The sequence below is a fragment of the Phymastichus coffea genome, unplaced genomic scaffold (assembly GCF_024137745.1).
Source record: "Phymastichus coffea isolate CEN01 unplaced genomic scaffold, Cenicafe_Pcof_1.1 PCOF00066, whole genome shotgun sequence".
Classification (NCBI taxonomy): domain Eukaryota; kingdom Metazoa; phylum Arthropoda; class Insecta; order Hymenoptera; family Eulophidae; genus Phymastichus; species Phymastichus coffea.
Genome location: NW_026706877.1, coordinates 781155 through 804250, shown reverse-complemented (window position 1 = coordinate 804250; position 23096 = coordinate 781155). Strand labels below are relative to the sequence as shown.

The following is a 23096-nucleotide window of genomic DNA, read 5'->3' as shown; positions in this document are numbered from 1 at the left end:
GATATTTTATCTAAATATTCAATATCATTGATTGAATAATATTTGTTGAGCTATGTACGTGTGTTAATATTTGATTTACTATTACAGAGAATGATTTCGTGCTTTTATTTTATATTATTATTTATTATATATATATATATATATATAATTTTTGTTGTATTTATCTACATACATATTTTATTTAAATCATAATTTTATTTCAATAGAATGTAACTTTGCGCTACGTTGATGACGAAATTAGCATAAATGATTAATTTATCATACAATTTCAGTTTTATTGATAAAATTTCGTTTATACGTAATTATTATACGTAATTTTGTGTTTGTGTTATATTGATTATGCACAGTTCAAGAATTAGTATTAGTCGTTTACAACATTTTCAAACAGTTTTTTTTACGTCTACAGATCTATTATTTGTTCCTTAATTTATTAAATTATAAATAATTCTTTTTTGTCTGTAAATATTCTATATCGTGACGATGATATACAAAATATACTTACGAATGATAAAACAGAAATCTGTGATCGTCATAATAAAGTCTAATCTACTATGCCAACAATTAGTAACAAAAGTATCTTATCGTAGTTTACCATTAATTTGACCAATAAAACTACAAATTTCATTTTTACGAGCTTAATTTAGATATACATTTTATTAGATTAGTAGTAGAATGTTTGCAACCGATTACGTTTATATGACGTATACGTATTTAATTCTAGGATTATTCTAGTGACAATTGTCAGCTGATGAATCCCCTAGATCCCATAGCTGTTTTCCTTGGGAGACTTTCAGTTCACACTGTTCACAGTGCTGCTGTGTGTTTGCAGATTATCTTCCTACGTGCTATTTTGTGTACATTGTAGCCGCGGTTCTGGTGGTTGAAAATGAGCGACAAGTTGTTTCTAGATTTGAATTGTATTAATCGTCTAGAGTCACTTAAAAAATAAGTACAATCTGTCACCCGGATAGTGTTGACGTGTGAAATGGCGTGGCTCGGTGAAGGACTGTCGAGCCTCTCAAATTTGAAGGGGCAAATTACAAATTTCACAAAAGAAGTATTATCCGATGGCATCGTAGCTGAAATCGGTAATTAATTATTAAGCAAAAACTAACGACAAACTAGTTCAATCACGTGTGCAGGATTGTCAGGTTACTGACCACTGTCAAAACATTGATCTGTTTTATCAGTCGAAGTATACAATAATCAAATATCAAATCGCGGGAACACGAATTAATTTTCTTTTCTATAATTAAATTATATTTATTTTCTACATTTCAATTTCAATAAATTAATTTAAACAAATTCTCGAAATTGATAACTGTATTTATACAAATGTATAGTTTACATATGAAACCAAACAAAACGTAAACCAAAAGAACTATGTTTAATGCACAATGTTTGATTAGAAATTTGATTTTACATTTTGTGCTTTTAGATGAACGTTCAAAAGATCTCGAGGAAGCTAACGAAAGGTGTAACCAATTACAAGAAATACTAAATTCTAAAGAAGCTGAAGTAAGTTGTTATAAAATTTATTGAAACATTTTTAAAAATTCAATTGTTAATGTTAACAATGTAAAAATAAATTTTCATTAATATGAAACTATATCTACCCTTCTACATTTATGATAGGCCCTCCACACTCTGTTTACTTATCAAGTTGAAGATAACGATTTTTTTCCTTGATAATCACAATGTTTTAACAGATGTTCATTTGCTTTAATAACCATTGCTAAGTGCATTGCAAACAAGAAGCTTTTATATGAATTTATTAAATATCTCTTCTGTTTTATATGTATGCTTTTGACTAATGCTGTTAATGTTGGTTTAAACAACAAGAATAATAATTCACAAAATAAAATAGTTATATAAGTTTGAAAATAGTAATTACGTAGAAGAATTTCAGATTTCAAATTATAACATGGCAAACTAAATCTTATTTATCTCTATGTTAGTGCTTTCTTTGATAAATTAAAATATCACGACAATAAGACTTTTGATCTAAGAAAAGTTGTAGAAGTTAGATTCAAAGCGCCACAGTGAAAAAAATGTTGTATTGTAATGGCGAATGTAATGTGAATGTAAGCAATGGGAACTTTCCATTTAAGTTTTTTTTCGAGAAATATTTAACTATTTTTTGTTTTTGTTAATATAGTTAATTTGAAAAATATGATCTTAAAAACACGCATAAACGAAAATTATTGATAATTTGAATTTGCGTAACACGGACGAGCTAGCTCTGTTATCGTGCACCTTTTTCGTGCTATCGCATGCTTGGATGCGCAAGCGTAGTACGAGGGGATGGTGAGACAAGACTAGTTTTTTGAAAGTGGTTGTTCCGCTTTTCAATAGATAACAATATCAATTAGCTTCCTGTGGCTGCGCAGTACCTTAATAGCAATATCGACTTGTTTATTCTCGATACATTTATTTGTTATGACATGGATAAAAAATTGGTCTTCCATTTATTTTCTTTTTTTCATTATTAAAACCATTAACACCTTTTATTTGATGGTATTAAATTCCCAACTCATGACTCAACAGATGTAACGTCTTTTCAGCATGACTAATTTTATAAAAGTTAATTTTTTTGTAATGTTAAAATTGGAGTAACCAATAAAGCATTATAATTTGTCACTTAAATATGAAATGAACTATTATACGAAAAAGGTCATAAGAAACATTAAAACTAAGTTTTTAAAGTTTCAAAGCAAGTAATATCGTCTTACAATGTTTAGTGGCTAAAAGTTCTTTCGATTGATATTTTGATTGTGATTATCAGACAATCACGAAAAGTAGTTTTGTTCACAAAAATAAAAATAAGACAAGGTTCTGGGAAAATATAGTATATGACAGCGCCTGGTCATAATGTAACGTAACGTATCAACTGATGAATTGATTGGTCTGTATGAGAACAAGTATGGCAGTATGATTTAAAGAAGTTTTATTATTCGTCAGCAAAAAAAAAATTTTTAGATTAAAATCGCAGCCTTAAACCAACAAAAGCCCACAGCGGCGGCGGTGGTGGCGGCGGTAGTGACAGCAGCAGCAGCAGCAGCAGGCTTTTAAAAGGTAGAGGGTCTCGGGCGTTCTCCAGCTTGAAGTCGGGGTAGACTTTACGTGGTATATGCTTATCGGAGAGCAAACTCCGATAAGACTGGCAAATAGCCTGAGCGCGTCTCTTTCTCGCTCGCTATGGCATCTCCGCGGTCCTATATTTTTTTGTATAACACATCGTGGCACCGGACTTCCTCCCGCAGAGGAACAGAGCAAGAGACAAGTCAAAAAATGGTATCGCCCGAGTTCCTTTAACTTTTGCCCCAAATCGCATTTTTTCAATTCGAAAACACACCTAGTAGTTTTATTATTGCAGAGTGCAGTGGCCTTTTCTAAATCTTGAAAATGATATCTGAGAGTGTGTGTGTGCGTGTGTGCACACACATATGCAGTACTATAAAATTTTTATTTTAAATTGATTACTTTTATCGATAATATTGTTGTCATTTCGTCGATGTTAATGACTTGTCATTGATTCTAGATATCAATATTAAGAAAGCAAAACACCGAGCTGCAGAAGGCAGTAGTGGAGTTTCGCGCGAATACCAGCCATGCCGTGAGTATATATATGAAATACAAATTTCATTACGTTAGGCTGATGCCGATGATATTTCGTAGAAAGCTTATAAATTTTCGTAGCATTATAATATGACGCTTTTCAAGTAAACTTGATCAGTAATGGGCAATTCATTGCTGACAATGCACCGTTATCACAATTAAGTATTGGCTTAGCGCGTGAGCAGACTAACATCTAACTTACTTTTTATGCGGGTAGTAGCTGATATCTCTTCGCGAACGCGTCGAAAAGACCTCCGCGTTGAAGCTCGTACCTTCTGTTTAATTTCAATTTCACAATTTCGGCGGGGTCTCTTTTTTGGCTCATACACGTTGAAGAGTTCACGAAGAGCGATGTTTTTTTTATCTGCATTCGATCGAACAAGTTTTCACAAACAATAATAATAATAATAATAATAATAATAATAATAATAATAATACACGGATCGGATACGTTAGTTCACGTTTTCTTCGGCACTCTGTGATACCGAGTATTGGCAACGTATAAAAACATGATCCATAAAAATAAGCTATAGACGTTGGTCGAGTAAAAGCCGAAAAGCATTGCATAGAAATTTGGTGAATAGAACTAGAAATGGAGGAAATGAGTCGAAACAGAGGCGAAAGAGAAACTTTGGGAAAGAAGGTGAAAATGGAAGTCGTAGTTAAAAGGAAAAAATGTAAAAGAAGGCTCTGGCGAAGAGGAGGATGAAAAAGCGAGACGTTGGGTCTGAGGCACTCGGGCGCTCGTATCTCGGGGCCCGCAGCAAACAAAGGATCGGCCCTTGGTTGAGTGAAGCGCTCGGCGACCGCGATGCGTGTATATTCGGCAGAGGCAAGCAGCCCGCTTTCTCGATACGAGCCTCTCTTGGAAAAAGACAAGAGCAGAGACACGCGATGGGCCGACATATCTTCCACGACACACGATCCTTGCGCCAAGTCAACTCAGTAAGGGCGACGCCCGCCAACTTACCTACGTCTCTCTGTGTATTCGTTCGCACGTGGCGCATGCATTATTAATGGATGAATTAGCCACGCTGAAATTCCCGAATTTCTTTCCCCGACTAGGCATGTTTTATTTATTTTCCCGAGCTACTCCGAGTTAAACTTTATGCGCGAGTCAATGCGCCTTGATCTTTTATAAGAGGCACCGATCAATAGTCATTTACATAGGGTTGATTTATCGCTCGTCCGGCTCATTAATCGAGGTCAGCTTTGAAGAGTTGTCCCGTTTTCTCGAACAACCTGAAAAATGAGGCGTTTCACCACTTTTCTATGGAACAATGCCGAAAAACGCTTCGAATTTTTCAACAGCTCAGCGAGCAGGTGCACAGAACCTTGTTTGATAGACCAATTGCTAGCTCTCTCAAGCTTTACCCTGATAGTGCCCGTGACTACGCGAAAGCTGATAACAGCGCAAGTATCAAGCTCAGATATGACCTGGTCAAATCCGTTATATTATCTGCAGCAATACGCGACATAACGGTTTTTTTTTTCATTTTGCCTGGATAGCCTCAAAGGAGATTGTAACGTGACAATTTACTTTGTTATAAGAAGGACGTTACGGTTTGTCACAATATCAACCACACATTTAACTACTTGAAAAATAAAGAGTTTCAGTAGCGTTCCAAATAAACTAATTACCGTTCAGCTAAAATGCGCCGTTTTTCTTTTTGTTGTGCACTATTTTTATAAGTGGACGGTCATTATAGTGTGCAATCACTCAAAAGTTGTTAATTTATCACTGTTCAAGGTTCACGTAATATGTATGACGCCATTACCTTCGTCGTTATCATGAACATCGAATAGACTTAACTCAAACTCATGCTTTCTTAAAATATCCATTTGAACTGGAAGCTTGAAAGGACAACGTTTGGCAATTGATTGTCTTCGAATTTGGTTGCTTGAACGCTTGAACGCTCGAATGTTGTCGATCGTCGAAATTATTGCAGATGTTTCCATTTTTTTTTCTGATAAGCTGTTTAATCGATAAATGTGTTTTGTGTGCAACTAGCGGGCTCACTAAACTTTTCGGCATTCTTAGTAATTCTTTACTTGTAAAAAGAAGAACAAAATGTCGGTCGTGCAGGCTAAATATTTCTTTGAGGGGAAATAGCGAATTAGCATTTAGCCCGTGCGTGACTGCGACAGGATGCTTCTTTTAAAGTAAATGTTTCCTTCACCTGCCCACCCGCAGAACTCGGTCTAGAGCTCATATGCTACATTATAACTAATTGAAGAAAATAATTGAACTAGAAGAGAAAATGGAATGTATCCAAAAAAAGGAAAGAGCAGGTCTGGCTGGGCTCTATACAGCAGGTAAAAATGACGGCATGAATGTTCTGCTCTGATGAGGTGCAAAAGGTGAATAGTTAAGTGATAAGAATACCAAGGCAACACGTGAAGTATCAAACAAATGAGCAAAGTAAAATATAAATAAAATATAGCAGTCGCGTACGGAACGGTGACTGTCGATAAGGACGTAGTGTAGGAGAAGCCCGCGGGGTGTCGATGATATACACAAGCGTGAAAAAAAGCGAGAGAGAGAGATAAGGAAGGAAAGAGCTAAAAAGGAAGAGATGCGTGTGCGTCGACGTTCGTGAGAACTGTCGCTCGCTGCTTGCGTTAGAGTCGCGGCTAAGCGCAGGTCAAAGTGGAGGGGTGAAAAAGAGGAGCGCGAGCCGAAGCCAGCTAGCTCTCTGTGGCGATAATCGCGTCATCGGTCGCGGCGTTCATATGCCTACCTGCAGCAGCGCTACGCTGGAGGTTAGCCGCCGGCAGCGCAGTCGTCGCTGAGCGCTCGCGCGCGAACCCACGCTTTTCCACGAGGCAACGCGTTCCGATCGCCGACCGAGCGAGTCAGGTCCAGGGCTAAGCCGTCACCACGGACACGTGCCCTCTCGTGCCCACGCTTCGCCGACCAAGTAAGATCCTCTCTTCTCATTTTCCTCTTTGGCTCGTCAACTTGAAGACTATTGTCCGAGCAGCCGGCGCCGGATCTCTTTTTATCGAATTTCAATTTTGCGTGGCCTCTAAGGACTGGACTCTCTCGCGCAATCGATTCGCCATCCGAATAATATTGCGCTTGCTCCGATTCATTGATTATTTATTCTACGCTTATGTTCCATTGGACTCTCGATTCGCGACGCGACCGCCAAAACAAAAGGATGTATAGGCGGATTTGGATTTGGAAGGTAGAAGAAAGAGCGATCCGAGCGAGCGACGACGAGTCCAGTCGATTACCATAGTGCCGATAGTGTTGCAACGCCAGTTTACACAACGAGGCACTACGCGACGAGAGGAGTTGTCCTTCTTGCAGCAGCAACTCGCGCGCGAACGGACGCGCTGCCGATTTTCGTTGACTCTGGTTTGGCGCGCGCGCGCGCGCACGCGTTCCAAGAGACGCAATCTTTGCACATCGGTGTCGGCCAACTTGCGGTTATCGCCGTTATTTGCGCGCACGCACACTCTCCGTTCGGCCGATATCGCGTACTATCTCGCGATTCCATTCCGCGATAACGCGCGCGCACTTTCGGCGAAGCCATCTTGTCTTTCCGGCGCAAGCTCGCGCTCGCGGATCCGGCAAATCGGAAATATCCGTGTCGCGGTGAAAAAGGAGCAGCGCGTATCGGCCGAGCAATAAGCGATATCGTGGTTTCCTTGTAGAGGCGAGCAGTCGAGCGGCACGTCACTCTGCAGCCACGATAAAACACACTCACACGCGTGCGAGAGTCGGTACCGAGGTCTTATCTTCTGTCGTATAATACGCTGCATAATACGAGAGCCCACTGCTCGAGTGCGCTCGCCGTATCGTCGACAGTCGAGTCGAACGTGCGCGCGTCGTTACGCTGCCGCCGCCGTCGCCAAATTGCAAAATGGAAAATCAATTTGGAATGCAATTTTCACGAAAACAAAATTAAAAAACAAAGACTAATCGTAGCTTGCGAACTAACGGCTGGGGCCAAGCGAAACGCGCTGTGCGTTTCAATGCTGAATGCAAATGATGGCGCGTGCGACGCAACTATAGAACAGCCTTTATTATAAGCTCGCGAAAAATTTGACTTGTAAAGTTCGACGATGCGAGAGCAGGAAAAAAGTTGCGCCGTGTCAGGCTGACCAAGTGGCCGTCAACCCTCCCAAAACATTCGTCATCTTTTTCCAGCGATTCCGCAAAAAGAAGTTATGTCACGTCGCAGGCAACGAGTGCCCGTGTGTCTTTCGGTCGCTCAAGTTAGCTCTATGCGATCGTAGACATATCATCGAGCGTGATGTAATAGGCAAATAAAGCGGAGAAACTCGATCGCGCCGGCGTCGACGCAGCCGCGTTGCCATTTTAACGCCTCGGCGTGTTTGCACTCGCACGCCGATCGAGCATCGATCGACGCCCCTGCTCGAGTTTGGACGCTCCGTTCGGTGCGCGCGACACGTCGACGTGCGCGCAGCCTGTCCCGCCGGTTCGATTGTTCGAGCGCGCAATCGCGTATCGGAAATTCGGCGAGCATTTTGAGCCGAGCGTCGGTTATTAAATGCCAATCACGGTGGTTGCGCTCGTTTGGCAACGCGTGTATCTGGCAAAATGCATTTCCTGCCCATGTAGGACTCGCTTGCGCGACGGTGTCCTCGTCCGCGTCAGTGGTCGAGCGGCAACGGGTCAAACGTACGCGTACGCGGGCTTTTTCGTCTCTGTGCACAGAGGCGAGTGGGCGACGTAGTTGTGAGACGATAAAATTACAGTTGCAGATCGCGTCGAGGAGTGATTACGGCTTTCTTCGCGAGGCATTCGCGATGTGTCACGATTCGACGCGTTTTCATATAAACTCTGCATCGACGATTGCTTTGCCCCTCCGATCCGCTCTGAGAGTAAGCTCTGAATATGCAATGCCTTCTCGAGGAACTTTTGTAGGACGGCTACTTTGGTTCTTTTATTTTTTCTTTCACGAGAACTTGAAGCGCGCATCAACAATGATTATATTAGCCGGTTGACAGGACTCGAGGCACTCGAGGCTGTAAGAGAATGCTGCTCGCTCGAAAAGAAATCTCGGAATAAAACGTCGACACCACGTCCTGCTGCTGCACTTTATCTTGTGGAACGCGCTGACTGTTGAATTCTTGGTATTACATTTGATACATAACATATACTTACTTATACTTACTATCGTAGCCAGACGCTAAAGTGTGGGACTTTTTCAAGTCGGTAGTCAGGTTCTTTTTTACGTCTGATATTGAAAACTTGAAGCTCTTTTCGAAGTGAATTTCAAATGCAACCTTCCTTGCAGCAGCGAGCAATCGAGCCCGACGTACTCTATTGGTCGCGGACATTTTTCCCAGCCGCTCTTTCAGTAACGTCAACGTTCACGTGAAATAAATAACAGACGCTCGTCGTCCAATGGAATCTTATAAAGTCAAACGATTAGATTTTTTGCTCGGCGCGATGAGGAGAAAAATCGCATTGGATATTTAATTGGTGCCGTAGTAGAGTCGTTTATTTAGCGGAAATTGAGCGTCTACTGAAAAAATTGTTCGACCTTTGCAACGTTATAATTAAGACTGGACTGACTGACTGTAACGCTCAACTATTTCACGTGACAAGAGCGCCGAAGAGTGAAATAGCTTGAGCGGCGTTCGACCGAAGTAAAATGCAAAGTAAACCTGGGCGCCAGAGGTCAATGTATGCGCAAATTCAGTCGAAAAAGCCATAGTTCGTTTTCCGCGACGCTCAGGCTATCGTCGCGTTTGAGCCGTGTCCGGTAATGCAGTTCGCGCGATCGCCTTTTTTTATAATTTAATCGTCGAGGCGCGACATGTTTTGAAAATGTTCAAAACATCGAAAGCATGGAAAACATTGAAAACACGAAGCATTAAGCGCAATCGCTGCCGGCAAAACAACGCGTCCTTAAAAAAACGACGTCCAAGCCGCTCGGTCTGGCTTTGATTTTGCACTTGGACTAGCTCGCGAACGGCGCGCGAAGCTCTGTATTCCGTAGGGCCGAGATCGCACGCAATGGTGCTACTACGGCTTGTCATCGTCGTTATGTCACTCGCAACTGTGCGCTGTGCTCGGATGTCAGATTGCGTGCATATGTATACGCTTGGAGCTCTCGGCGGTCTGCGAAACGCTCGTGTGACGCGCTCGCGCGCGCTTGTGTGTGTGCACGGACAATCAGACGGAAAGACGATGTCGTCAATTATTGTAGCGTATCTCCGAGTTCGGGGCCGCAATAGCAGCCGCCCCGTACCCGTGTGTGCGCAACTCGAGAGCTCGGCTGCTGCAGCACGCCCATCAGCGCAGAGGCACTTGTTGCTCCCCGCGAGCCTTCCAAATAATTCGTTAAGGCTGCCAAGTTCGTTCCGAGCGCGCGCCGCTGCTTTCACTCCACGCAGGAGGATTCGAGTGATACGTGACGCGTATGAAAGGACATGGGCATGCACCGCGATATAGTTGGCTCGTTTCATAACCGAGCGCCGAAGATCGCGTCGCTGCCAACTCGACCAACCGTTTTCCCAAAGCTTTGAAGTAACTTTCTTCCCGGCCATTCCACTTCTGTCCAGATCTCGGTTTCCGATGATTCCTCGGGTAACGAGATTGCCTTTTGTTTCGGCCGCCGGTCACGTACGTACGAGCTTTCTCTCCGAGCTTCGGTAAACTTTAAATACCTTTGAACAAGTCTAAGTCGTTCCAAGCAGACCGGACAAGTGAAAAACGATGGCCTATTTGCTTCTTCGGATGTGTTTATTTAGATAACATTTTCAGGCAAGCCTTTTTTCTTTTCTCTGCGCGTTCGAATAAAATACAAAGATAAGCTGTCTTTTCTATGCGATACCTAACTTACATTCTATATAGGATCCATTCTGCCATTATTATTCTTATTAGCTCTCTCCGAGTAGTAGTGCAATCTCAACGTTTGTCTAACAGTAGATTAGACTGGCCTGTACATTCGTAAAGTAGTCAACAGCCACTGATTAAATCCATCGATATGTACTTAAGTAATAATGAAACATTATTTTTTTCCAAATGGGATTACGTTTTCAAATTGGCAGAGTTACCTCACGGCATGACAATTACTTGTATCAAAATGGGTCATGCAGATTTCCAGGTTATGCTTTATTATATTAGCAATAAATTGTTCTGACGACCTTACATATCACAATTTCATTCAGAATAGATGGGATTTCGTTCAACATATCTTGGATAATTTTTTTTTGCATAACGTGTGTGCATAGTTTCTTCACGTCTACGTACAAGTAAATCTGTGCCTCCACTGAAGTACAAGTAAAAGCCGTCGGTCGTAGATATGTATGACTGACTACTACGTTATAACGACGCAATTTTGCGAAATGTCACGACATAGGCATACCTATAAGCCAGGAAGTGACGAAAAAAAATGAGGAACGTTGGGTAAACCGGCACATGTGAACAAACGGTGATGATTTCTATACGCTATATATACGCGATGATAGCCCATCCGTCGCAAATCTTTCCGTTTTCTCGTTACGAGATTTGAACACTGCGTGTGAAACCTTGCGTCGGATTAGAATTATGATCTTGTTACGCAATGCAGAGAATCAAGATGATCGTGGCAATTTGGTGAGTTATCGAATATTGCCAGTTGCTTTTGTAGCGCAACTTGACATTTTGTCTTACTGCATTCCGTTCATTTTAGAACGAAATAAATTTATAACAGTTTCATTAATTCATAGAAAGCGTGTACAGTATCTCGGATAGCGCTGCCACGATGGACGCGCGTTTTTGCTATATGCAGCACAGAAAAATATTGGAAGCAATTAATGGAAAAAAAAGAAAAAATAAAAGAAAAAGTAGTCTACGGCATTTAGCGCGCAGGTGAATGAGAACTGCTGAGCGGCGAATAACTCAACTTTCGTAAAGTATTGACCAACCGGCCGCGACAAGTTGCAAAGAGCGCTCGCGAGTGCAAAAATTATGTCATGGAATCGTTTCATGCCGCTGCCGCCGCAGCGCAGAACAAAGAAATCAATTGAAACCGAAAAAAGTAAAGAGGCGCGAGCCAGAGTCGCTAATTTTAAGAGCGAAATTGGAGGCTCGCCCGTGGTTATGGAAAACTGGAGGAAAAGAAAACGAAGCGCGAGCGCCGCGGCATCAACTAGGTAGAACGAAGAAAAGTGAATTTGAAAGCGAACGCGGGCGGTGTGCGACGAGTACGCACACGTGTTTACGCATAATGCGCTTATCTGGCGCACGGTGCGCGTGTGCAGGCTGCGCGCGCAGGCGAATGTGTGTCGCACGCCTAGAAGGAACCAACAGAAAGAAAAAAAAAAAAAAAGAGAAGTGCGAGTGCCCGGAACACATGTGTGCGCGAGTGACGTTGCGCTCGCATATCGCCGATATTACTTGCACAGCGCTCCGAAAGAACAATGGGCTTCGCTGCTACGTGCGGGTATGATGGGTATACACACCTGGCGGCGTACGGCCTGGGCGTCGCTCGCGTTGGAGCAGTTCCTTATCGCGACCTCCTTTGACCGCTGTCCGCGCGTTCGTGGCTCGGCATTGATACGCCGACAATTAATGCGCAACACCTTTTTGCTCGTGCGTTTCTTTCTCATTTTTTTCCTACCGGCGGCAGCGACGATTCGACTCGGTCGTGCTGCTGCTGTGGCTTTTATGTGCCTCGTGCCAATAACCCACTCGGCTCGTTCACTCGCTCTTCGGTTATTATTCAAAGGCTCTTTCGCAAGCTACGCACCCAAGATGTGTGACAAAAGGCCAAACGTCGAAAACCTCGCCTGCTTTTACCATCTACTATTCTTTCGTGTCTCTCTACCATCACGGTTGTAATTCTTCGTGCCTCCCTTATCGTTTCATTCAATATCGTTTACTGCTCAACCAACAGTAAAACAGAACTACACAGAGAAATATCCTTCTTTCGTTGTCTTTGTTCTGTGCGTTGTTTCGTTGTTTTCAATGTAAGCTTCATTTTGGCCTTTCCTTCATAAGTAAGCTGCATATATACCAGTGAGATTATGCATGACACGTATAAATCTGTGAAAAATCGGTGGAACAATCGCGGTCTTTCCAGAGAACGTTGAGCCAATCATAGAAAAATGTCGATGATGTTTAAGTTTTTTCATTGAACAATGAATCGAATTATCATAAATGGAAACGTTATGCAGACGATAGAATGTCATTAGATGTATTTTTATCCGACAGGAATGAAGAAAAAGCTTGGGTTTGTAATTATCTTTCTATAAATTGATCGCGTCCGTCGCTGTTTGGTTCGTCTTCGAACAAAAAAACGCCGTCGCACATGGAATCGGAGAGCATTCGGACGGGTCCGTTTCATTGCAGACGCAACGTCTGCGTCGACACGAAGTACCGAGAGGCGTGCGTGCGCCGTGCGCCCGCGCGAACATGGCGCGGCGCGAGAGCGCTACAATGGCGAAAAGGAGGAAGACTCGTTTGGCGCGCGTATCGCAGCGTTACGCTCGCTTCGGAAATGGCAAATGACGATCGAAAGAAATGCAGGGCGCTCGCGTCGCGCTTATCGCGCGCACGCATAACGAGGCGCTAATCTTAACTCGCGGCCGTCTCCTTTTTCTAACTGGTTTCGATAAAAAGCTTCCGTTCTCACGCTCGTTATCGGCCGGAGCCGCGTTTTACCTGTGAAGGCTAATCGACGCGCTGCAGCTGCGCGCCAGCGATCTTCCAATTCGGTCTGGTTCGTCGCGCAACTCGGCCGAAAGCAGGATGCATAATGCGCGCGTATCGATGCGAGATATGCCGATGGATGCTGAGAGATAGCGCTCGCGATCGGCCTCGCCGGCGAGCACCAGCTGCGTGCGCAGAAACACGGGCCCGGGGCTTGTCCTTGGTCGACGCCGCGCGTTCGCCATCCAGCTTGACACATGCAAGTCAAACGACGTATTATGCCCGGCGACCTGACCCATCGCGCGCGCGCGCGCAGGCCTCCCTCCTTGCATATTCATTGGCATCGTTTCGTTCCTTTGGACCGGACTCTCTCCCTGCCTCGCGTCGTTTTCCAGCCCCTGTCGCTTCTTTTGTCAACACTCGGAATCGAATAGTCGCGCGTTTACGTAGCCCGCGTGAATGACAATGAGAGGAAAGAGGCGAACGGGCAATTTAAGCAGTCAGTCCGATGGTTTCAGGCGATCCGATAACCGATCGATGGTCTTTCTGCCTCTCGTCGTCCGTCGAGCACGGCGGGCCTTTTGTGCGTGCATGCAATAGCGACAGATCCTTATCGTTATAGCTCACCCAAAACTACCTATCGCGTTCTCCGCTTCCTCTGGCTGGCCTGCACAGCACCCATTCCAACTTTCATATTGTCATTTATTCGTGTCTTTCGCCAAACGATGCACTGCTTAGCATTTCGAGTATTTCATTGGGGCCGATAGAACGCAGACCTCTGGCACGCCGTGCAAGTGTATCGATTAGATGTACGGCCAACTTGACATTGATCGGTATTGGGCAACCAATGGTTAGATCCTGCGTGCATGGCGTTGCGCCCGTACGCATGGAGATGCGCGATGTCGTGGCTCGCGCGAGCTGCACGGGTGCATTGTCCACGATGCTACGCGGCAGATTCTTATGTAAAGGCAGAGAGGCCTCATAACAATACTCTCGACGACTCATGCTAATTATAGGCCTGCCAGCGCTGGGCGCTCGCATCCTGCTGCGTTGTCGCTTTTCCAAGTTTATAACCTCCAATTGCCGGCACGCTGTGCATGCAAGCGGCCGAGTCCTTAAAACTAAGAATAACGTTTATGCAATTGTGCAGCCTTGACGGTTTTACCTTTTTCCCTCTTTTTTCGTCATCCGCGCAACTCGTCAACATGCCTCTCCCTCTTTTTGCTGCCAGACGTTTTTTGCCTATTCTACGTACGTACATACGATCGACCGAGCTTTTTGCACTCTCTCTCTCTCTCTCTCTCTCTCTGTTCTATGCGTCTCCTTCACGCCTCGTAACTCTCTCTCTCTCTCTCTCTCTCTCTCTCTCTCTCTCTCTCTCTCTCTCTCTCTCTCTCTCTCTCTCTCTCTTTCTCGAACTGATGTGTCAATCGTGCTTGTTTTTGCAGAAGAACAACGGCTCACAAGATGAGGACGCCGGTGCTTTCTTTTGGGACCCGCCGCCGGCTTCCAGGAGTCGCGAAACTAAAGCACAGGCCCAGACTAAACTGCTACAGAACCAACTGGACCAAGCCACCGTGAAGATCCGCGATTTGGAAGCAGAACTCAATCGCGTACAAACGCTCATGGTAACATCATTGTCTACTCTCGGCGTGGATATTTTTTTGTTTTTCATAGGATAATCCATCGAAAACAGTTTAAAAGCACCCTAGCGTCAATTGTACATTCACGAACACATCACTGGTCTGATTGCAATTTTATAATAATACATTCGCTATGAGCTCGCAGAAGAAATAAAAAATGTCATTGCGCCTTGTTTTGATATTTCTGCTGCATAGTTAGATTTCTAATGCTCGAAATGACTTGTTTACAGCTGAACTCGTCAAATGTGAAGGATGACTTACATCTCAAAGACGAAGGACTTTTGCAGAAGGCAGAACTCTTACGTGCGAAACAGGATGTGATGAATCGCATTATCCAAATGGGAGAAAAGGTATGTACTCGCATTCTGCATCGCGCATGATTGTCTTTACTTCGTCCTTTTCTCTCTTATGTTTGTTTGATTATTTATTTATTTATTTTTTTACGAATATTCGTTAGCGATCTAATGGCTATTTCTGTTTGATTCGAAGCACGCTTTGTTAAAATAGAATTGCATTTATTTCAATCAAAGAAATCTGTTAGTGTAATCATAACTTTAATATGAATTACAGAGCCGTGAAGTCGAAAGAAATACCAAGCGTCTGCAACAAGACGAGTTGACTTTGGTCAGCGATTTTCGAACGGCTATATCGAAACTCGCATCATCCGAACAGTACGATCTAATTAGATCAGCACTCTTAGCTTTGGAAAATGAAAATCAGCAATTTTGCGAAGAGGAAAAGGAAAAATCGGATGCAGGAAGATTTGACGCTAAAGGCAAGAAGGCCAGCGAAAATGATCGGCAGATCGAGCTGCATCGAAGAATTGCAGAGCTCGAGGAGGAAAATCGGAGCCTCACAGCAAGTATGGAAGAGTTGGACGTACAGAATGCTGAATCCATTGGTAAGTGATAATCTGGTAAAATTGAACTTTGAATGATTTCGAGTTTAACGCTTTACTTTTCAGATCGCATTTTGACGCTGAAAGAAGACTTACAAAAGAAACACCAATCTCTCCAAAAAGCATACGAGCAACTTTACGTAGACTACAACCAAGCTTTGTCTACTATTGAAAATCTCAAACAAGAGATGTCACAATTCAAGTTTTCAAATGCACTAGAAAAAGATTCTGTAGATTGTTCGGTCCAAACATTGGTTCATCAAAAAGTAGACAAAGAAACTGAAATTATTTTGATAAAAGAAGATAAAGAGACCGAGGCTAATTTTCTTCAAGAACGCGAACAAATTGATACAATTTTGCTAAAAGAAGATAAGGAGATCGAGACGGACTTGAATTTTGAAGACTACATTGGTGTGCAAGATGAAATAATCAAAGTAAAAGATATCTTGAAAAATGTCATACTTGAGCCTTCCGATAATGAACGAGACGAACCAATTTTCATCAACTTGGCTCAAAAATATGTAGACCTTCAATGGAAAAAAGACGCTTTAGAGCGCAAACTTGCAGAGCAAAGTCGCGAGTTGAAAGAAAGTCAAGACATGCGCGAGTCGCTCCAAGTAGATTACGAAGACATGCAAGCAAATATGGAATCATTACTTCTTCAGATTCAGCACCTCAAGTCCAATTTGCCTTCAATACCAGAAGCGAGTGAAGAGCGCGTAGCCAGTCTTGAAACAGAAACCGAATCACTTCAAGAAGAAATACAAACTTTGCGAAAGTCCAACTTGGAAATGACGTCCGAGTTGAAAGCTATCAGAGCTGCTATAAAAGAATCAGGATCGCACGTCGATTTAGACAAAATCGAAGCTTTACTTGAAAGCAAATTAAAGAATAATGAGTCGAAAGACGCCAGTGACTTATTACAAATAACTTTGGACGAGAACACGGCTTTAAGAAGGCGAATAGATGTACTAGAAAGCGAGCTCAGAGTATCCTTAGAAAGATGTAAAGGTTTGGACGAGAATATCGAACTTATTGAGGAACTCAAGCTCGACTTGGAAAATGTCAGACGCGAACTTAAGATTGCCTTGTCTAACAATAAACGTTTAGAAAATGTTTTGTCCATTGCACAAGAAGCTAAAAATGAGGCGGATGCTGACAATGAGATCCTCTCAAGAGAAAAGGAACAGCTTGAAGCTGATCTAAAACTACTGCGGGAATCAGATCTTAACAGGAATGATGGCACGACTCTTGGAGAATTACATGAAGAGTTGAAAAAGGCAAGAGAAGAAAACAATGATTTGGAATACGATATCAAAAATATGAGAAACGAACTAGATCAAACTATCGAACAATTAGAAATTATTAAAACAGAGAATGAGAAAATGAGTCTGCATAGTGAACGATTGATCAGAGAAAACAACAAACTCTTAGATCAATTTACTGAAACTCAAAATGAAAGCTTGGATAAAATTGAACTTCTTAATACAGAAATGTCGTTATTACAACAAGATTTGGAAAGTAGCAAAGAAGAGCTTCTGCTTGCTAATAAAAATCTAAATGAAGCAGAGCAAAAGATATCAGCATTAACAGATATAAACAATGAGTTGAATGATCAATTACAAAATCTAAAAAACGTTCAAAATGAAAAATTGATGTTGAAGAAAGAGTTAGATGAAATGTTGTTGCAAAAGAGTATAAATAATAGCCGGAATGAGTTAGACAGCGTTTTGAAACAATTGCAAGAATTGGAAAAGAAACTGCTGATATGTGAAAATCAAAATAAACAATTACAGAATGAACTTCAAAGAACTGAAAATATTAACATGGAAAATCAAAAATTGAGAAAAGAAATTGAAGAAAAACAATTGGAAATTATGAAGGTTGAACAAGCAGTTGAAGCTATGGGTACACAATCGAAGTGTAATGAAAATTATATTGCGACTTTAGAAGATGAAAATCGAATACTAGAAGGCAAATTAATACAAATGGATATTCTCCAACAGGAATACGATAAATCGAATAAAGAAATTGAGGAACTTAAACAGCAATTGGACTTAGTTGAAAGGCAGAAAGAAATAGAAATAAATACTCAAAAAGAATTGATTTCTCGGTACCAAAATGAGATGGATACATTGAAAACATTTGAGAGTGAAAATAAAAAATTAAAAGCAGAATTCGAAAAATTATTAGTACCAAAATGTAATGTTGAAGTTAATACCGAAAATTTACTGATTGAGCAAACTTCGCCAACAGGAACAGAAGCATTCAACCAAGATCGTACATGTTTAATTAGTGAATTGGCTGAACAATCAAAAGAAATACAAAATTTAAAAGCAATCATAGCAAAAGATAAAGAATCTGCACTCATGGCTCGAGAAACAGTAGAAAACTTGTCGCAGCTGATAAGTTCTAAAGACAACGAGATCATAAAAATGAATTCATGTTATGATACATTGAAATGTGAACGAGATGAACTTATTAAGCTTGTTCAAGATAAACACAATGAAAGTCTCCAATATCATTCTGAAATTCAAAGATTAACTCAATTACTTAATGAGCAGACTATTAAAACGCAAAAATTAATTGCCGAAAGAGATGCTAATTCAGCTGCTTATGACGCAAAAGAATCACAACTATTATGGACCCAAAATGAGCTGCAAGTCGTTAAACAAAGAATCCAGAATATCGAAGAGACAAATAATCATGGAGAACGTTGCGGTATAGCTGAACATACTCTTCTAAGTAAGCAGGTCATGGTATTGGAAGAAAAGAATAAAACATTGGAAGCAGTCATATTACAAGACCAATCCAATATTAAGTACTTGCAAGAACAATTAGCAGACTTACAAACTAGAGAAACATCTTTACAAAAAGATATAGAACGATTGAGAAATCATCTCGTTGAAAAAGAAGCAAGTCATACTGAAGAAGCTCTTCAATCTGAAGAAATTCTTAAAACTCTAGAAATAAAGCTAATGCAAGCCGAGGAAAAGTTGAAAAATAGCTCGACAATGTACACTTCAGTAAGTGTTAGAGCAAATCAACAAGTTGAAACCCTCCAACAGCAACTCGCTTTGATTGTGCAACAAAGAGATGAATTACAAAATAAAATATCTGCTACGGAAGATAAAGTATTATCTTATTCGGCTTCTCTTACCAATTTACAATTAGTGTTAGAACAATTCCAAAGAGGTATTTCGTTGTTTAATTCTGTCTTTATTTAATATTTATTGGATGTTTACTTATTGAATGAATTTTCTCAACAGATAAAGAAAAAGATATTCAAGCTGCAACAGAAAAACTACAAATCCAGTTATTCGAATCGTCAAGAAGACACGATGAACTTACAAAGCAGATTCTTTATTTGCAAGTCTGTATAAATACGAAATCATCTCAATCGCTGTTTCATCGCTTTTTATTAATTTAATAGTCTAATATAATTTCAGGGCCAATTATCAGAAGCCCAAGATTGTTTGAAAGCAGCAACAAGATTAACGGAACAACTTAATAAGAAATCAGAGCGAATCGAGCAACTTAATCAAGAAGGTATGGTTGAATGTTTTGAACGTGTCTCAATTATACCACTTATCACTTCTTTCTTTCATTCAATCTTTTTGCATGTTTTGTACTGTGCAGTTCTAATTAATAATAATGCTCACTGTTATTAATTCGCAAATATATAGAAATTTTATATACTAACAAGGATAGTGTTAAAATTTTGGAACGTCGATTTATTTTTTTTTTAACTAATTGATCCTGAATCGTATCAAATCTACGATCCAAAGACAAGACATGTCTTTTATATGTTAGGCTTTATATAGTAGCTTGGAAAATATTCAAATGAGATTGTTATTGTAATAAAATTTAAAAATAGGATGCAATGTGTAATTCAATTCATACTAATAATTTGGAGCTTTTCTTTGCTAAATATTGACTTCTAATTTAACTACCAGAACTCTTTCTTTTATTATTTATGTTTTCGTCTTTCATCTTCTTATTATTATTTATTTTATTTATGTTTTCGTCTTTCATCTTCTTTCCGAATTAATTTTATTTTACTTCTATCAAGTTTATTTTCTGTTGTTGAGTTCAATAAATAATATTAATAAGAACAAATAAACAATTATATAAATGCACAACTGCACGTGAAATTCACGGTTGTTCTCTGTGACTAATTTATAGTGTGAGATGTGAAACATGAATTTAAAATGATTTCATATAAACCAATGAATAGCTAAAAATTATGCGGAAGCACAGACACAATACACACACCATAGTCCAGTCACGTAGTCAAATATCAGCTGGTAATTCTGGGATTCTCTTTATACAGCCCAGGATTCTTGCTGGTATCCGGTTACGAACTGGTTTGTCGCCTGCCTATTGCACTTCACTAAATAATGAAAAAAAGCCAAAATTAAAACGCATAATCACCCATTCTGCTATTTCGTCGGTGTTGGTTTTCCTCCAACTTTTAGATTTTTAACTCATAGAAAAATACAAGAGTACATAAATGCCTTTTTTTTGGTTTACTTTAAATACTATGGATTTATTTACCCTCTATGTAACAATGACCTAATACAATGTATGTCGATTATTTTTTCAATTTGAAAAACTAATATTAGTAAACAATATTAAATAGTACATTTGGCTACTAGTGCGAGAAAGTAACTCGAGCTTGATGTGGACGTTTGCGCCCGTGCGAAGCTAAGTTCAAGAGACCACATGAAGGTGACATCACTTTCTCGCAAATGTATCTAACTTTATTTTTCGATACGACATGTCAGACGAGATTTTAAACATGCTCGATTGTTTGAGCGTGTGTAGAATCAAGTCCTCGCGCGTAGTGTCGAAAAGAAACAATTAAGTTTCTATAGTAGAAGACTAAAGTACTGAATAATTTAGTTCATTTCTGAATAGACAATCTCGTTAATAATTCTTTTAACAATAGTTTTTCAAACTGAAAAATAATGAGGTCTTAAAAGAAAGCAATATATTTAAAAAACATATCACTTTTTGCCGCCGACGTCTCGTATTAATCTGATTTGTACAATGAGCAAAAGCCCCAGGATTATTTGGTAGTGTCTGAGTAGATAATCTCATGCGGTAACTGGTGAGCGTGCAAATTTTCGGCTCATATTACCACGTGGGGTTTCCCACTCACTACCACAATTCGACGAGAAATGAAAATCTTTTCATAACCAGTATGTAATCTACAGCTTCAATTTTCTTCGAAAAAAAAAAAAAAAAAAAAAAAAAAAACGGTTTTCCAAAAATAAGAAGTATTGAACTTCAACTTACTTGCTTTGCGATTAAATTAAAAATTAATAATTGATATCATGATAATACTCAAAAGCATGTCAAAGTAAAATGGATATTTTATTAAAAGTTAGTTATAGGCTTTGATTTTTTTTGGATGGCATGAATCTAAAAACAGCAAGGAATGCAGCATGAGCCAAATTACCAAATATTAAATGCATAAGCAAAAGGAGAGTGTGAGTATTACATCAGGTACTGGTGTCTTGATTTTAGCGACCAGTACTTGTGTTATACTTACGTTCATCTTTTAAAAATCTGCAAGCCTGTTTGTAACAAATGACAAATCAAATCCACAGTGCCAAAATGCAATTATGTATACTGCTAAGCATCTTTAGAAGAAATAATTTATTGTTATTGTTTAATAGTATGTACTTGTGTGACAATTATTACTTATTTTATAAAAAATGTATTTTTATGTAAAAACTAAGAAAATATCTACATAAATTTCAACTAAAGCTATAAAAGAAAAAGTTTATTATATTTTTTAGATTAGATGTTGTGTTTACTGGTGAAAATAAATAAGAGATAGATATTTTCTAAAGTTATTGATAGCATTGTAATTTGACAGTAATTGTAAAAACTTGAATTATTTTGTAATTTTTGTTATTTAGATTTGATATTACATTTTATTTAATTAATGATTGTGATATATTTGTCTGTATTCAGTAATTTTTCTATCTGATCAAACACAAATTTTATTATTTTTATTTACAGTCATTCGGTTAACAAAGCTAGTAGAAACTGCTGATCAGAGAATTCAAGAATCACAGAAAAGTGGAGAGGGCAAAGTTGACAGGTGAACAATTTTTTATAACTAATAAACAAATAATAATAACTAATTCGTAATTCAAATTTAGTTATTATAATTGAGAAATTATTATTTACTAATTGAGATTTTGGTTTTAATTGTTAATTAGTCAATGCTAATGAATGGTCTGATTGAAAATAAAATAATTAAAAATGAATTAGATTTTACGATTTGAAAACGTTTTTGGATTTTCATACTGCAGCATAAACATTTTCTTTTTCAGGTTTCTCATTAAAAATCTATTAGTTGGTTATATTTCATCTCCACCAAATGACAAAACAGCGGTTTTACGCGTATTTGCCAATGTTCTCGATTTTAATGAAATGGAACGTGAGAAAACTGGTTTGAATACTTCTTCTGCTAAGAACAGTTGGTTTTCCTCAATGATTAATAGCAGTCCTACTCCTACCAAGGTCATAGACAAAAATTTTATTACTATTTATGCAAGCTTACATCGTTAGCGCTATTTAAATTTGTTATATTTAATTTTTAGGAACAAGAAACATCTTTATCATCAGCATTCATTAAATTTTTGGAAAGTGAATCTCAGCCAAAACCACAACTACCACCTTTGCCAATTTCAAATTCTGTAAGTTTTATTCTAATAAAAAGTATTAAATTTAAAAAATACAGGTATTTACTTATTGACAATTTTTTTAGCCTATCAGTAGGCCTGGCCACAGTAGACAACATTCTTCTTCTTCTACTCAATCAGCACTTTTACTGTCAAACGTTACACTTCCAACATTCCCAGATTTTGTGCCTGCAAGAAATACAGGATCAATCTTGAAGGAAGTTCTTAAAGATAGCTGATATTAAATAGCAAAGCCATTTGAAGCCATGATTTTTTGTGTTGAAATTTTTACTTAATTTTATTTGCTAAAAAAGTTGAAAATGTTGGTTATAAATTATACTGTAATTAATATTTGTATATAGACATTCTAGAGTCAAAAATTGTAATATAATAATCGTAAATATATCAAGAAATGGAAATATAACTTTTATAAGAATAGTAAAAAGTTTTATATGTATTATTCATTACCATTTTAAAATATTATTAATATTTATGTACATGTTGATATGAAATATTACAAGTTCAAATTTACCAACTTTATGTTATTATCTGTGCTATCAGTATATGTATTATTAAATTGAATTTTGAAGTAATCGATTATTTTAGTATGATGAAAT

At 39.4% G+C, this 23096-nt stretch overlaps 1 protein-coding gene across 3 annotated transcripts; it reads left to right on the top strand.

Annotated features, from left to right (window-relative positions):
• The first annotated feature begins 794 nt into the window (after positions 1-794).
• LOC131667497 (thyroid receptor-interacting protein 11-like) lies at positions 795-22918 on the top strand. 3 transcript variants are annotated; one of them, XM_058940942.1, is made up of 13 exons: positions 795-1088; positions 1439-1518; positions 3542-3616; positions 14686-14865; positions 15111-15230; positions 15451-15781; positions 15845-18973; positions 19048-19151; positions 19228-19327; positions 21812-21893; positions 22129-22318; positions 22399-22494; positions 22566-22918. In XM_058940942.1, the coding sequence occupies exons 1-13, from the start codon at positions 986-988 to the stop codon at positions 22716-22718; spliced, it is 4743 nt and encodes a 1580-aa protein (XP_058796925.1). In that variant the 5' UTR covers positions 795-985; the 3' UTR covers positions 22719-22918. The 3 variants fall into 3 exon arrangements, with proteins under 3 accessions (XP_058796925.1, XP_058796927.1, XP_058796926.1); XM_058940944.1 differs by lacking the exons at positions 795-1088; positions 1439-1518; positions 3542-3616 and adding an exon at positions 6388-6539; XM_058940943.1 differs by lacking the exons at positions 795-1088; positions 1439-1518; positions 3542-3616 and adding an exon at positions 11883-12029.
• Positions 22919-23096: the final 178 nt, after the last annotated feature.